The following is a 13,670-nucleotide window of genomic DNA, read 5'->3' on the forward strand; positions in this document are numbered from 1 at the left end:
TTCTTGCGACTGGAGAAAGTATCGGCAAAAGCACGAGTGAAGAACACGAAACTGAAGCGGAAAGCAACAGCAAGACTAAGAGACTGCCTGCTAGCCAGGGGAGCCGAGAGATCTCAAAACTCCCGCAGTTGGCTGCCTTGCCTTGGCAAAGCAGGAGGAAGTGGGGCGGCCTCCAGTCCATGTGCTAAGTGCTCAGGGAGGGGAACGTATGGATTCGTCTGGAAGTGGCTGATTCTGCAATTGGAAAACCTGCTCAGAGAATCCAGCACTTAACTCCATTGTACAGAGGAGCTTGCTGGATTCACAGGACCAACTGGACCTCAGAGTCTGCTGGTCTTGCCATGTTTGGTGACAGACAGTGACTCTCTGGCTTTAGGCACACTGTCCTCAGGACCCGTTACTTGAGATCAGTGGTGTCCTTTCAGACTGAAACTTGCTTCTGCCCAAGAGTAGGAGTGTTGAAGCTCAGCCAGCGGGCCAAGTGCAGACCCCCGAATGATCTTGCTCCTTCCCTTCGCCCCACTCTTTCCCCCTCTCTGTAGATCATGTGCCAGCTTGTAGGCTTTTCCGTGTCTCCTCCTGCCTCCCGTGAGAAAGGTTGAAAGGCCTCTCAGAAGCGTAGTTTAAGGTGATATAGCCGGGTTGCTTGTCATGTTTACACCCTTTTTACACAAGGTTTACAAACTTTTACAAAAGTTTACACACTTTTGCTTTCAGTCTTGCCTAGAATGCAGATCCCAGAGATTCCCTCCAAAATCAAACAACTGGACTTTGTTTTCTCGACGGAGCAGGTGGATGGTGGTTCCGTGGTGGTGGGGCTAACGTCTACCCCATTGTCATGGTCGGACCATTACCTGGTCAAGTTTAGGTGGCGGCCTCTTTTTCCCCTCTGCAAGGGTGGTGGATCAGTTTGAATGATCCACCCCGGAGTCTGATGGATGCTGAAGGTTTCTGAAGGGCTCTGGGGGATTGTCCGGCTGATCCGGTGGGTGCTCCTGCTGATGCCCAGGTTGCCCTATGGAATAGGGAAACGGCTTGGGCAATCAACACGATGATGCCCAGGCGCCCTCTCCCCTCCCACCGAGCCCGTGCAACACCCTGGTATGGCAATGAGCTGAGGGCAATGAAACACAGAAACAGAGCGAGACAGAAGGGGTCTCCCGGGCCATCTAGTCTGACCCCTGGCTCCAGCCAGCTCTGCTCATGACATGCCCACCATGTGCATGAAGGGAGACAGCTAGAGTGCAGGTGGAGGAAGTCTCATGATGAGTCTGAACACGTTATGAGCTCACTCCATGGACAACCTTCCTCCAGGCCTTCCTGTCCTCCACCATCCCCCGGAGTCCACCTAAGCCCACACCCACTGCCCCAGGGACTCCATCCAGCCATCTCATCCTCTGTCGTCCCCTTCTCCAATGGTCCCCAGCATCAGGGTCTTCTCCAGTGAGTTGCTCCATCTCATTCGGTGGCCAAAATATTTGAGAGGTGTGTCTACTGAGGTCACAGATGGTAAAGCATCCCATTTACATGTACTGGTGAGACGATGGAGGGAGAAACTCTAATTCTGCCTAAATTCTTGCCCAGTTGGTACCAGTGACCGAATCTGGCACCTTTCTCTGTGCAAAGTCGTTGATGTTGATTTCTACCCAACCAACTTCAAGGAATCGTAGTGACCTGATGAGCATGAAATCTCCTCTCCGTGATGCATTCGCAAGAAGCTGTCAAGTCGGAAAAGGTAAGCCCATTCCGTCCTCTCTCCCCACAGAGGCAGTGTTGGGGGGGACCCATGCAGGATGCACCCCCAAATTTTGCACCTGAAGCCCAAATCTCGAGGAGGCCGTCCACCTCGCGTCTTGCTGTCCACTGGTACTTGCCGAAAGTACGATACCGGAGCTTTGGTGATCGGTTGCACCCGGGCCCCACCTTGCCTTGGATTAGCTTCCCTTTTGCCTGAATGTGCTTCGTTTCTGACTTGAATCTCTCCGCCTGAGGTTTTCTTCCAATATCAAATGTTCCCCTCTCCTCTGTTCATTACATCCCTTTTTACAAAAATGGGGTGTCCACCAGGAACAGACTCCCTTAAATATACATACGGAGATACTTGCGAGCCCATGGAAATTAGTATATGCAAAACTGTTCATTTTGTTCTGCTCTGTGGGCCAGAGCCCCTGTATCCCCTGCACTGTGTATCTTCAGACTGTTGAACAGGATCAGTGCTTTCCACATGGCCAATCTTTTTAACCAGAGGAGTTGTTCCAGAGGTTTAAATATACAGATTTCCTCATTGCTAATTCTTTTTGTCTTTCCTAAAGCTCTTGCATTGAGAACAACATTCGGCAAGGCACAGAAACAGTGTTGAGATTTTAAGATGCCCCCAACACTTGACAGAACCCCCCTGTCTCGCCTCCCAACACGTCTTCCCCAGCTCAGCCATTTTCAGATTTCTGATTTTCCTTGCTCTACTGAGGACTAGCAACCTGGTGGTTTTGTTTTGCTATATAGAAGGAGGTGGTGAGGTTCTTAGATCTTTGGAAAAGCAAAGCAAGGCTTCTGTTTGGGGACTGTCGTCTCTGGATCAGTTCATGTCCAGTTTGCTGACCACAGGACTGAGGACACAAAGCAGGCATTACTTTACATCCATATTTAGCAGCCAGATCTTTTTCCATTGTTACTTTAGAGTATTCACTGGAAGGGGACATCCCAAAAGCCCTCATCTCGCCACCATACTCCATCTGAACCGGCCCCCGTGCCTTCTGTAGAGCAACCCCCCTCTGGCTAGAGACATTTAAACAGATACACCCTCTGTTTGGCCATTAAAAGCCCTTCACCAAATGCTTCACAAGCACACACCCCAACACACACACACACAGGCACAGTCTAATGAGGGTCCGTTCCCATTGATGTGATCTATTTTATTGGTTTTGCGGTGTCAGCATTGGTTTTCGGGGGCAGGAAGACACAGTCCCTGGCTGTACGGGGAGGACCCCTTGGTCTCTCTCCCCAGGCCGCTGGTGGTCATCAAATGTGGAAGTCCCCACCCTGTTTCATCGGTCCGTTTTCCTCCTCCTGTGCCCACGCACGTACTACTAGGAAGGTGTTCTCGGCATTGCTGTGTCATGGAAGAAGAACGTTGATTAGATCTACGCAAGGTTGGCAAGTCAGTGGCTGACACCCCTCACAGGGCGGTGCAAACCTCAGAATGACTCTGCTAGAGATCGGCTCTTTCTGTTCCGTAACTTCCCCTTGAATATGTAGGTGGCATGTGTATATATGTGTATTTTTCCCTGAGTTGGGAGCTGGTACCCCATTCTTGGCCCAAGCCAAGGGCATCTGGGAGAGGGAGAGGTGGTACCAAGACCCCTTTGTGTCCCCCCCACCCCCCAGGACTCACTGCTCTCTTGACCTTACATTGAATGTGTTCTCCTGGCTGTTCAGAAACTTGGCCCGTCCCTGCAGCTGTTTGGAAGGAAGATCAGCATGTTTTCCTCGCGAGCTTTTGTCAGTCTTAGAGAATTCCAGCCAGTTGGCCAGCTAGTCCAAGAGAACCTACAATGCCTAGGAGCAGAGAAGAGCTCGGGGAACGGATGTTCCCCCATCCCATCACCTTTGTTTGTAATGGTAAGAGCAGGGACTGGACCCCTGGCCTTCTGCATACAAAACACGTGCTCTGCCTTTGCCCAACACGGCCCCCGGCCCCCCAGCCAAGGGATGCATCCCAGTAATCCGTCCTTTCCGTCTGCTCCCTGTTCCTTGAGCAGGTCGTGGTCCAGGTCCTAAAGAGAGAGCTGGGGAGACAAGGAGGCATGGAAGGAGTTCCTTTTCCTAGGTCGCACTTCGAGGCAGTGTCCACAGAAGGACTGGGTGGGCGGGGGGTCCCTTTCACACTCTCTTTCCTCTGGGCAGGGGGGCAGAGAAGAGGGGCAGCCCAACCCCTATTTGGAGCTGGGCACGCCATGGTTGATTTGCAGAAGGGAGTTGGTGGCGTAATTTTGGAAGAGCGGCTGCAAAAACATGCCGATGGTACCGAAGACACAGACGAAGACGAAGATCCACAAGAAGAGGCGGTCGATCACCATGGCCACGTACTTCCAGTCCTCGCTCACCTGGGAGGAAGCAAACACCTGAGATGAGCGGGGCAACGCATTTTCTGCCCGGTAACTCATTTCTGTGAGTATTCTATGCTTTAAAGTTTTTTGTCTCCCTCCAGAAGGTAAAAATGCCCCCGAAACCCCTCACAGTTGCTCACTCTTGTGGTCGGGAATAGACACTGGCCCCATTCCAGCTTAGCTTTGCTTACACAAAATGAGCATCTCCTGAGAACCATGAATCTGCAAATATAATTTAAAAGAAAATAGGAGAATGCCCACAAACAGCATACAGTTCTAACTTAGGAGAGCCAAATCCTTTGCCAGGAAAACAGGAAAGAGACTCGTACAGATGGTTCTCCTTCCTTGCCAACAAGTGGCTTTTTGCCTTCCTGCTGTTAAAAATCATAAAGTCTAGGAACGTTGCTTCTCTTAAGTCGAAGGCATTTCCACCTCCCTCTTCCTTCGGAAGTGAAGTTCTCTGCTGTGAAATGCTGCGTTTTGCCTTTCCGTTGTGTTTGTGCTTGTGATCGCACACTGCCCCGATCGATAGACGGCCCCTGCCAGGGGCCCACAAATCCAACGGGACAAAAGCATCCAGCCCCCAGGCGAGCAGGAGACCACCCAGCACAGTCCAACCTTGGGGGGTCTCACTTCTGCGGCCGTTTTTGGAGCAGTTCTGTTTGTTCCTCCCTCCCAAACGCTGCCTCTCTCCGAAATCTCTGCTGATGACTGCAGAGAACACCTGGATGGTCCCAGGTCTGTCCTGCCTCCCCGCAGCACACGCACTGGACGGAGCCCCACTGTTGACATCACCCATCATGTGTTCCAGCTCCCCCCCCACTCCCCAATCTTCAGTTCCTATGGCGACCACTTCGAACTGGTCCTCTGAGCATCTTCCGCGGAAGAGACAGGATGCAAGGAACTAGCTATGACGCACTGCTGTCCGATCGGAGATGACAGTGTGGTGGGGGGAGCGGGGGGTGGATTTTCACAGTGCCGAAACGCCCACCGCCGCGTCAATCGCTGTCGGCTGCCGTCCCAACACCCCGAAAGAGAGTCTTCTCCTACTGTGTCCCTGCGCGTGAATATTTCATGCACCTTCAGCATCAGGACGCAGCCAAGCAGAAGCGAAATATCGATTCCAGAGCTTTGCTGCTCGGTTCGAGAACACGGACACCACACACTGGGGATTTGGGGGGGGTCAGCGAAGGATAGACTTCTCTGACTCATGCTTCTGTGGCAGAGCGGAAGCCTGCATGTCCCTGGGAGCACTGACAAGCCCTGAGTGTGAAATGGCCACCCGTGACACAGACTGGCAATTTTGGGATACGGACCTGGCAGGCCCATGACCTCCCCTTGCCCTTCTTCAGATGCTAATAGGAATTAATTCTTGGATTTCAGAGACTCCGGCCAACGGCGCTACGGTAGCTTCTCTCTCACCTCTTCATGTGCTCCGTTTCAGAAAGCAATGCAAGGTTTAACACACAGATGGCCAGCACGGGTCACGGGTGCCTCTCCTCCCTCTCTCCAGATCACATCCCACAGATCCGCCCTCAAGGTGATTCCCAAGCAAGTCAGGGAATTAGCGCTTTGGAAGGGACCTGGAGGCCCTCCAGTCCAGCCCCCCGTGCTTGGCGCAGGCTGGGGCCTTACCCTGAAGCTTGCTACTGAATTTATTTCAACCGGAGCATCGCTTTCAGTGCTGGAGGGGCATTCAGGGGCTGAAGTGGGGTGGGCGAGTGGGGCAGAGGCACCGGGGGTGGGCCCAGGAAGTACGGGCAGCTTGCAGCTCCGACTGCCAGGAAGGAAGCCTGGGGAGGGGCATTCTGATCTCGGGAAGGGAAGGGAAGGGAAGGGAAGGGAAGGGAAGGGAAGGGAAGGGAAGGGAAGGGAAGGGAAGGGGGAACTGCGCAGAAGCCAAAAGAGGGCCGAGTCGTGGGAGCAGGATGGGGCAAGCCACCTGGGAGCCTGCCGATGTGTCCCCTGGCCTGAGGCTCGGTTCCCCCGTCCCGCCTTCCCCAGCACGGTCTTCCCAGCACGTCGCCCCGGCCACTCACGCTTTGGTCGTCATCTTCGCTCCGCATGTGGTCAGCGATGAAGCGCACGCCGTCGACGGCCTCCTCCAGTCCGCAGCAGCAGTGGCCGGGCGGCGGCGGCGCCGTTTGGCCTGGCCTGTCCCGGTAGCCGTTGAGCCCATCCGCCGCTTCCAAAAAGGGCCTTCCTCCTCCCCCTCCTCCTCCTCCACCGCTGCCTCCACTCCCTGTCCCGAGCTTCTTGACAGTGGACGGGTTGGCATAGCAGGTGCAGGAGTGGGCCCCCTCCCGCAGGAAGAAGCCCCCGGAGGCCCGCTCCTGGCTCTGGCGCTTCTGCCGCAGCCGCTGCCGGGCACAGTTCTGCCGCGGCTGCTTCATGAAGAGCAGGGTGGGCAGCTTGTCGAGGAAGACCACCTTGACCCACGGCGGCATGGTGTGGGTGGTGGGCGAGCGGTGGTGGACGTTCAGGACGCAGACGCTGGTGACGATGGAGAAGGTCACCAGCACCATGGTGAACATCAGGTACTTGCCCACCAGCGGCACGTCCAGCGAGGTGGGCGGCACGATCTTGGAGATGAGCAGCAGGAAGACGGTGAGGGCCAGCAGCACGGAGATGCAGAGGGTCATCTTCTCGCCGCAGTCGGAGGGCAGGTAGAAGACCAGGATGGCCAAGGACGTGATGAGGATGCACGGGATGATGAGGTTGATGGTGTAGAAGAGCGGCTTCCGGCGGATGATGAAGTCGTAGGTGATGTCCACGTAGGTGGAGTCGTTGGGGTTCTCGTTGCGCCGCCCGGGCAGGGCGATGATGTCCCACTCGCCGCTGGGCGTGAAGTCGTCCAGGCTGGCCACCTCGTTCTTCAGCACCAGGTCGATCTCGGTGCGGTCGTAGGTCCACGAGCGGAATTTCATGGTGCAGTTCTGCTGGTCAAAAGGGAAATGCTTCACCTCGATTTTGCAGGCGCTCTTGTAGATGGCTGGCGGGAGCCAGAAGATGCTGCCGTCGTAGGACACCACTGCGTTGGAGTAGAAGGACACCTCGTACATCCCGTCGGCGCTGGGAAGAGGAGGGGGAGGAGTGACTCCGAGCTGTAGCTGCTTTGGAGGTGTGGAACCTGGCAGTGGCCCGGGTTTAGATGGCCCGAAGGGGGAGCCAGTGGCCGGATGGCGTCCCTGGGTGGTGGGAGTGGGCTTGGGTGGGCTCCGGGAGAGCCTGGAGGAGGGTTGTCCGTGGGGTCGCGACGGGTCAGGCATGAGTTTGCGACTGAACAACCAACAAGGGTTGGAGCTTCGGCCTGGAACTCAGGAGACCTGGGTTCTAGTCGCCACTCAGCCATGGGGCTGCCTTTGCACCAGCCCGACTCTCAGCCTGGCCTACCTCACAGGGCTGTTATGAGGATAGATTGATATCGATAAGAAATAGCCATGATTACTTTCCTTCCTTGCAATGGGAAAAACGGGAACTGATATAAGTGCTGCTCCATAGAGGAGGGATGGAAACGTTGCCTAAATGGACCCCAGAGCCAGAGGTCACAGGAGGTACCGCTCTGGTCCCAGCCCTTCCTCTCTCGATCCTGTTGATTTGGGCCTCCCCTTCCTTGCAAATCTGGCCAGACTCCCTCCATTTTCCATCCGGGGAGAAACTGCCTGGAACACTGGGGTGTTCAGAGTACACCCCATTTTTGCGGGTGACCCTTGGAGACTTTGAATCACGTCCCACCAATGAGGCCGAGAAGAAGGAATCGGAGGTATGTGGCCTGGGAATAGGGTCACTAAGAAATAGCAGCATTGCTATTCTTAATAAAATATCTTTGCTATTACTAATAAATGTTAACATTACCGTCACTAATACGGACATGATAAATGCAATCTATATAATTTTGCTCCAGCCTTCTGGAACCATTGGCTGGGTTGACCAGACATGATGGGAATTTTATTATTTTTTTTATTACATTACATTTATACTTTCTCACTCTTGCAAGGAAACCAAGGTGGCCTTCAAGGCTCTCCTCCTTTGTGATTTAGTCTCGCCTCCTTTGCCATTTATTCCCACAACAACAACCCTGCGAGGTAGGTTGGGCTGAGAGTTTGTGACTGGACCAAAACCACCCAGTGAGCTCCATGGCTGAGCGGGACTTGAACCCGGATCTCTCAACACCATGGTACACCCTCTCATCAGCCCAACACGGATGCCAAGCTGTAGGTTTGTGGCCCTTTACAGGCCAGTGCGATTTGTGGTGGTGCCGGTCGCCTCTTTCTGTCTTGCGCTAGAGTCCACGGCCTCTGGCAGAAGCTACAGGGGGATGGGAAAAGCTAGGAAGAGACCCAGGGTGTTTAAAGTCCTGCTTTTAAGCCATGTGGATAATCTTCCGACTCATATTGGAGATCAAGGGTACGCCATCTACCTGTTTGGGACCAGACTTTACCCCAGCCCGGGGACATCTGGAAGCGTTGGGCCACGGATCTCAAAATCCACAGCCAGTGTGGCACCCGGCACATTCCAGACCTTGGCGTGAGCACAATCCAAGCTGTGTCAAGACAGCAAAAGCCCTACTGTTTCCAGCATTTCCCAGCCCCCCCAGGGTGTGGAATGGGCTCCCCCGGGAGGTGGTGGAGGCCCCATCGGTGAGGGTGTTCAAGGATAGGCTGGACGTGCACGTGGTGGGCATGTCGTGAGCGGAGCCTGCTGGAGCCAGGGGTCAGACTAGATGGCCAGGAGACCCCTTCTGACTTTTTATGTTTCTAAGGGATAGGACTGCTTCCTGTGCCCCAAAACACCCATGTCGCACTCCCCCTCCCCACCGACCCTTGGCAGTGCTGGCTGGGGCTGATGGGCACTGCAGTCCCAGGCATGCACCAGCCTGCCTCTCTCTGCTCCCAGGGCTGCAAGGATCAAGAGCCCCTCCGGGGCACCTACTTGTTGTACAGCACAACGTCCGGGAGCCAGATGTGCTTGGATGGCAGCCGCACCTTCTTCATGTCGTCGAATTCCTCCGGGTTCCACGTGAGGCGATAGTCTTCCCACTCCTTGGAGGGTCAGAGCAGGCCAGTCAGGTGCCGAGCGCAACTTTGACTCCCCTCCCAGCCCCACCTTTTCCCACTTGGTCTTCCCTTCACCCTACTGGAACTCTTGAAGGGTAGACAACACCGTCCCTGTCGAAAGGGGAGCCATGCTGAACGGCTGTCCCACTGAAGAGCCTCTGGGGCTCCAGGTTAGGGTATTTTTATCCCGTCCCATACACGTCGTCTCTGGACGGCTTACAAGAGGACTGGGACCCACAAGTGGAAAGTTTTGGGTGGTACCAGAAGAATGGCAAGTGAGTGATTGAGATCCGACAGGTAGTGAACACTCCCAGTGTCCGAAACCCAGGATTGTTTTTCGGAGCCAAACTTATTCCGTAAGGAATAAGAGCCTTCCTTACGGCCTTCAGGAACTGCACTGGAGATCACAGTCTTGGGTCGGCCCTCCCAGTATTTTCTTAGAGAAGAGCTGCTTTTGCTGTAAGAGTGAAACAGAAGCCTTACGGAAGCAGCTTTGCTTGCGGGAAGGCAAGGCTGGGGGGGGGGGGGAGCGTGTGCCTGCCGCGTACTGGGGCAGAAGAACTTCATAAAATCCATAGCAAGAGCCTCGCTAAGTTTTCGGCTCGAGAAGAAATCACAGTTTGCTCAGCCAGCTGATTTGGAGACTCCCTGAGTATCTCCTGGCCTATCCCGGGACCCGATACAGCCAAGAAGAGAAGGGGAGTTTCATCTTCCTTTGCTTGTTTATTTTCTGCATCCATCTTTCATCACTGAGTTCAATAAATCGTATATCACCTTTCCTCTTAAATATGTTCTGAACTGAAGTGAGGAACCCTGGCTGAACCAGAAAACAAGCCAATTTTGGCTAAACACTAGCAGAAATTTCTAATTTAGTGCATTTCTAGACCATCTAGTAGCTCTCCTAAAAGTTGAAGGATGTCCCAAATGAGTGAGGAGCAGTCCATCTGGTTTGCAAGCCTTTCCAATAATTATTATATTGCATTTGTTGTCTATCTTATGTCCTTTCGTGAGGAAGCCAAGGCGAATTAAATAGCTACATTTTATCATAGCAACCCCTGTCAGGTAGATTGGGCTGAGAGCCAGTGACAGGCCCAAAGCATCCCGTGAGCTAATTATGCTGTGCTTTAACTAAGGGGAGGGGCCTATTTCCAATTCCAGGCTTGCCCAGCTGCCAAAGCTAAAAATAAATAAAATATGGGTAAGTGCATAGAGGAATCATAGAATGGTACAGTTGGAAGGGTCCATGAAGGTCATCTAGTCCAACCCGCTGCGGTTGCAGGACACCAAGTTACACCGTCCCACTCAATAAAAGGGGGGGGCTGTATCTCACCTGCGTTAGCCATACGTTGGTCGTCATGATCTGCTCTCTCTCGTGCTGCAGACAAAAGCAAAGGAAAAAAAGATTACAAATGCCCCCCCAAGGACTAGATCTTTTCTATCCATCTGTTGAAAGACTTTGCAATTAGCCCACAAAGTTAAGCAAGTGGATGGCCGTCCAGACAAAGAGAAGGGCCATTCTTAAATATTTTTATGTGCCAGCCTTCCCTGGTCTGGTGCCTTCTAGATGTTTTGGACTGCAATTCCCAGCAGGCCTGGTCATTGCTCCTGCTGGCTGGGGATGTTGGGAACTGAAGTGAAAAACATCTGAAATGTGCCTGATTGAAGAAAGCGTGCAAGAGTGTCGGATTGCAACAGATCTCTGATCCCTCCTTTGCTGTTCTCAGTTTCTGTAAACTGTGATATTGCTAAACAGTGACAAATGAGTTTTTCTTAAGTCTGGAGTGCCACAGAACAAGAGGGAAATAAGGCAGCAGACCCGGCTTGTGCCAATTTTAATACGTAGTTGCGTCCTTCTCATTTTGTTCGTTTAAATATTTTGATAGCGTTAAGGTTGCAATCATGCGCAGGTTTATGCAGAAAACAAGCCACGGTGGAGTTTTGGGGCTTAATTCCCCATCCAAAATGCAAAGGATTGCGTCCAAAGACATCTTGGGGGAAGCAGGATTAGTTCGCCTCATGCAAGGCGGCTGTATCCAATTGCATTTGATCGAAACTTGCTCCGTGTCTTCCGTTGGTTTCTCTCCATCTCAAAATATTTTCCACTGCAAGCGACAAATGTCTATATGCAGAACCAGGCAATGGCGAGTTGCAGTCAAGGCACAAATAAAAATGAGGTCTCGGGGGGAGCTGAACCACTGAGCCATATGTAAATGGGGGGGGGGGGTCCTGCTATTTCCGTAATCCTCCGGCCAGAAAAGCTTGGCTAGGGAATGCTGGGAGTTGTAGGCGTTTCTCCCCTTCTGCGCAACGATACTTCTAGGCTGCAAAAGGCCTACAACTCCCAGCATGCCCCTGGCTAAACCTCTGCAGGATTGTGTCTTGTATCTTTCTTTAAAGCAACAACCTGAAATGACCCATTCTTCAACAAAGTGGTAGTTAAGGGTGTCATCCTTTGCAGGCTGCACAATTACCTGGGAGCAGGCCCGCTTGGATATAATGGGGCTTACTTCTGAGGAGACGGGCGAGAGGTTGCTCGGTGCGTCTGCCCTTCGTTCTTATAAGCATGGAAAAAGCACTCGAGTGCAACATGCGCGCGTGTTTCAAGCATACATGCAATGGAAGGGCTGGGCCAGCCGTGGCACATGGGCCGGGCCACGAAGCCGGGTCTCTCGAGTACCACTTTAAGCAAGATCCGAGCGCTGGGCCCAATCCGGAGGGCTTTTGCTGGCGGCCAGTCCGGGAGGCCGGTGCTCCGCAAAGCCCTCTGAGACCTGGGGAGACTCGCTGGTGGCCGAGCGGGCACCGTAGCCGGGCAGGTCCGGGCCCCCCTTGCGTGCCCCCAAACCCGCTGCGTGCAAGGCGCAGGCCCAGCGGATCAGGTAGGCCTCTCGGGGTGCGGGAGGTTCGGGCACGGGAAGGAACTGCGAGGGCCTTTCTCTGCTTTCCTGCAACGGGCAGTTGGGAAGAGCTGCCTCGCCAAGCCTGGCGCCCAGCGCCGGCTCCTCCTCCTCCTCCTCCTCTTCCTCGTTGTGGCTGCCACCGGCTTGCCGGCCGGGCAGAGACGGAGCCAGGAAGCCACGCGCCTCCTGCGCTTTCCCGCCGGGCGAGAAGTGGGGGAAGCGGCGGGCGCGATGGGGAACAGCAGGAGCGGGCCCTGGTTCCTGCGCCCTTGCAGGCGCCCCATCATGCCTTCCTGGTGGGTGCCTCTGCTAAGCGGCACCGCAGCTCCCATCAGCCGCTGCCCTGGCGGGGCTGCGGGCAGAGGCAGCCCTAGCGACGCCTGAAGGGCCCCGGTTGGAGGAGGCGGGTGTCACCCATCGGTGGGAGCAGAGGCTGCGGGACCCCCCCCCCACGGCCTGCGCTAAGGCGGACGTACCACGCTGATGAGCTGGGCCAGCGACACCATCAGCTGCACGGTGACCAGCTCGGAGCCGTTGGTGGCCGGGCGGATCAGCTTGTTGTACCGCGAGGGGTCCAGGAGGTGCTCCACCAGCCGCTCCTCGGTGTCGGTGCCCAGGCTCCCTGCGGGGTGGGGCGGGGGCGAAAGAGAGGGGGTCAAGCGAGCACCAAGCTGTCCGGCCCCACAGGGCAAGGCTCCCATCCCTGCATGCCCCCTCTCCCCCCCCCCAAGGGTCTCTGCACTGGGCAGAGCTGTGCACCAGTTGCCAGCATGTGCCAAGAGGCAGGCCTTGATGTGCACAATGACCTTTAAAGCTTTTTGTGGCTTGGGCCCGAAAAACCTCCCCTTGGCGCATGTGGTCCGCCTTACCCACTAAGAGCCTCTAGGGGTAGGATACTGAAGTGTCTTTCGGTAACATTAATGCTGGACTGGGAAAACAAGGGGATCTTTAAAGACTGGGGGGCAGAGCGACACCAGAGAGAAGGCCCTAGAGCAGTGGTGGCGGACCTAGGGCACATGTGCCACGGCTGGCACGCAGAGCCCTCTCTGCCGGTGCGTGAGCCAAGTCGCAGCTGCGTGGCCTCTGCAGCCGAGCATCGGATGGCAGCGCACACAGGGGCCATGCACACGCCCGGAAAGGAGTAGCGGCGCCAGGCAATGACGTCTCGAGCCGTGACGCGTCTGAGCTTTCGCATGGCCGCTCAGTGCGCTGCCAAGGAGATATATATGTATATATGTATTTGCTTGGACTGGCCGTGAGTTGTTTTTTCTGAACGAAAAACTGAGTGTTCAGGTTTTATTGCACTGTTGGCACTTTGTGATAAATAAATGGGTTCTGGGTTGCAGTTTGGGCACTTGGTTTCTAAAAGGTTTACAATAACAGGAATAGGGTTAGGAAAGCAAGCTGTCCTGGCATGGTTTTGAATGCTGGAATGTGTTTAGGATGGGCAGGAATGATGAGCTGTGCAGAAAAAGCGACTCAAGGAAGGCTTTTTCAAAATCGCCTTACTTTCAGTGGAACTTGAGCCCTATATTAGGTTGAAATTTTTTATTTAAATAGCCCTATATTAGGGTTAGGGGTGTGCACCAGGGTAGGGTTAGGGTTAG

General features: G+C 54.4%; 1 protein-coding gene across 2 annotated transcripts; it reads right to left on the reverse strand.

Moving 5' to 3' along the window:
• Positions 1–3,399: 3,399 nt before the first annotated feature.
• On the reverse strand, positions 3,400–12,584 carry CHRNB2 (cholinergic receptor nicotinic beta 2 subunit). 2 transcript variants are annotated; one of them, XM_044448615.1, is made up of 5 exons: positions 12,540–12,584; positions 10,494–10,538; positions 9,039–9,148; positions 6,146–7,178; positions 3,400–4,103 (listed from the first exon to the last, which is right to left on the reverse strand). In XM_044448615.1, exons 1-5 carry the CDS (start codon positions 12,567–12,569, stop codon positions 3,933–3,935), a joined length of 1,389 nt encoding a protein of 462 aa, XP_044304550.1. In that variant the 5' UTR covers positions 12,570–12,584; the 3' UTR covers positions 3,400–3,932. The 2 variants fall into 2 exon arrangements, with proteins under 2 accessions (XP_044304550.1, XP_044304551.1); XM_044448616.1 differs by lacking the exon at positions 12,540–12,584 and having other exon boundaries at positions 10,494–10,586.
• Between the last annotated feature and the right edge of the window lie 1,086 nt (positions 12,585–13,670).

The sequence above is a fragment of the Varanus komodoensis genome, unplaced genomic scaffold (genome assembly GCF_004798865.1).
Source record: "Varanus komodoensis strain SLA01 unplaced genomic scaffold, ASM479886v1 scaffold55, whole genome shotgun sequence".
Lineage (NCBI taxonomy): Eukaryota > Metazoa > Chordata > Lepidosauria > Squamata > Varanidae > Varanus > Varanus komodoensis.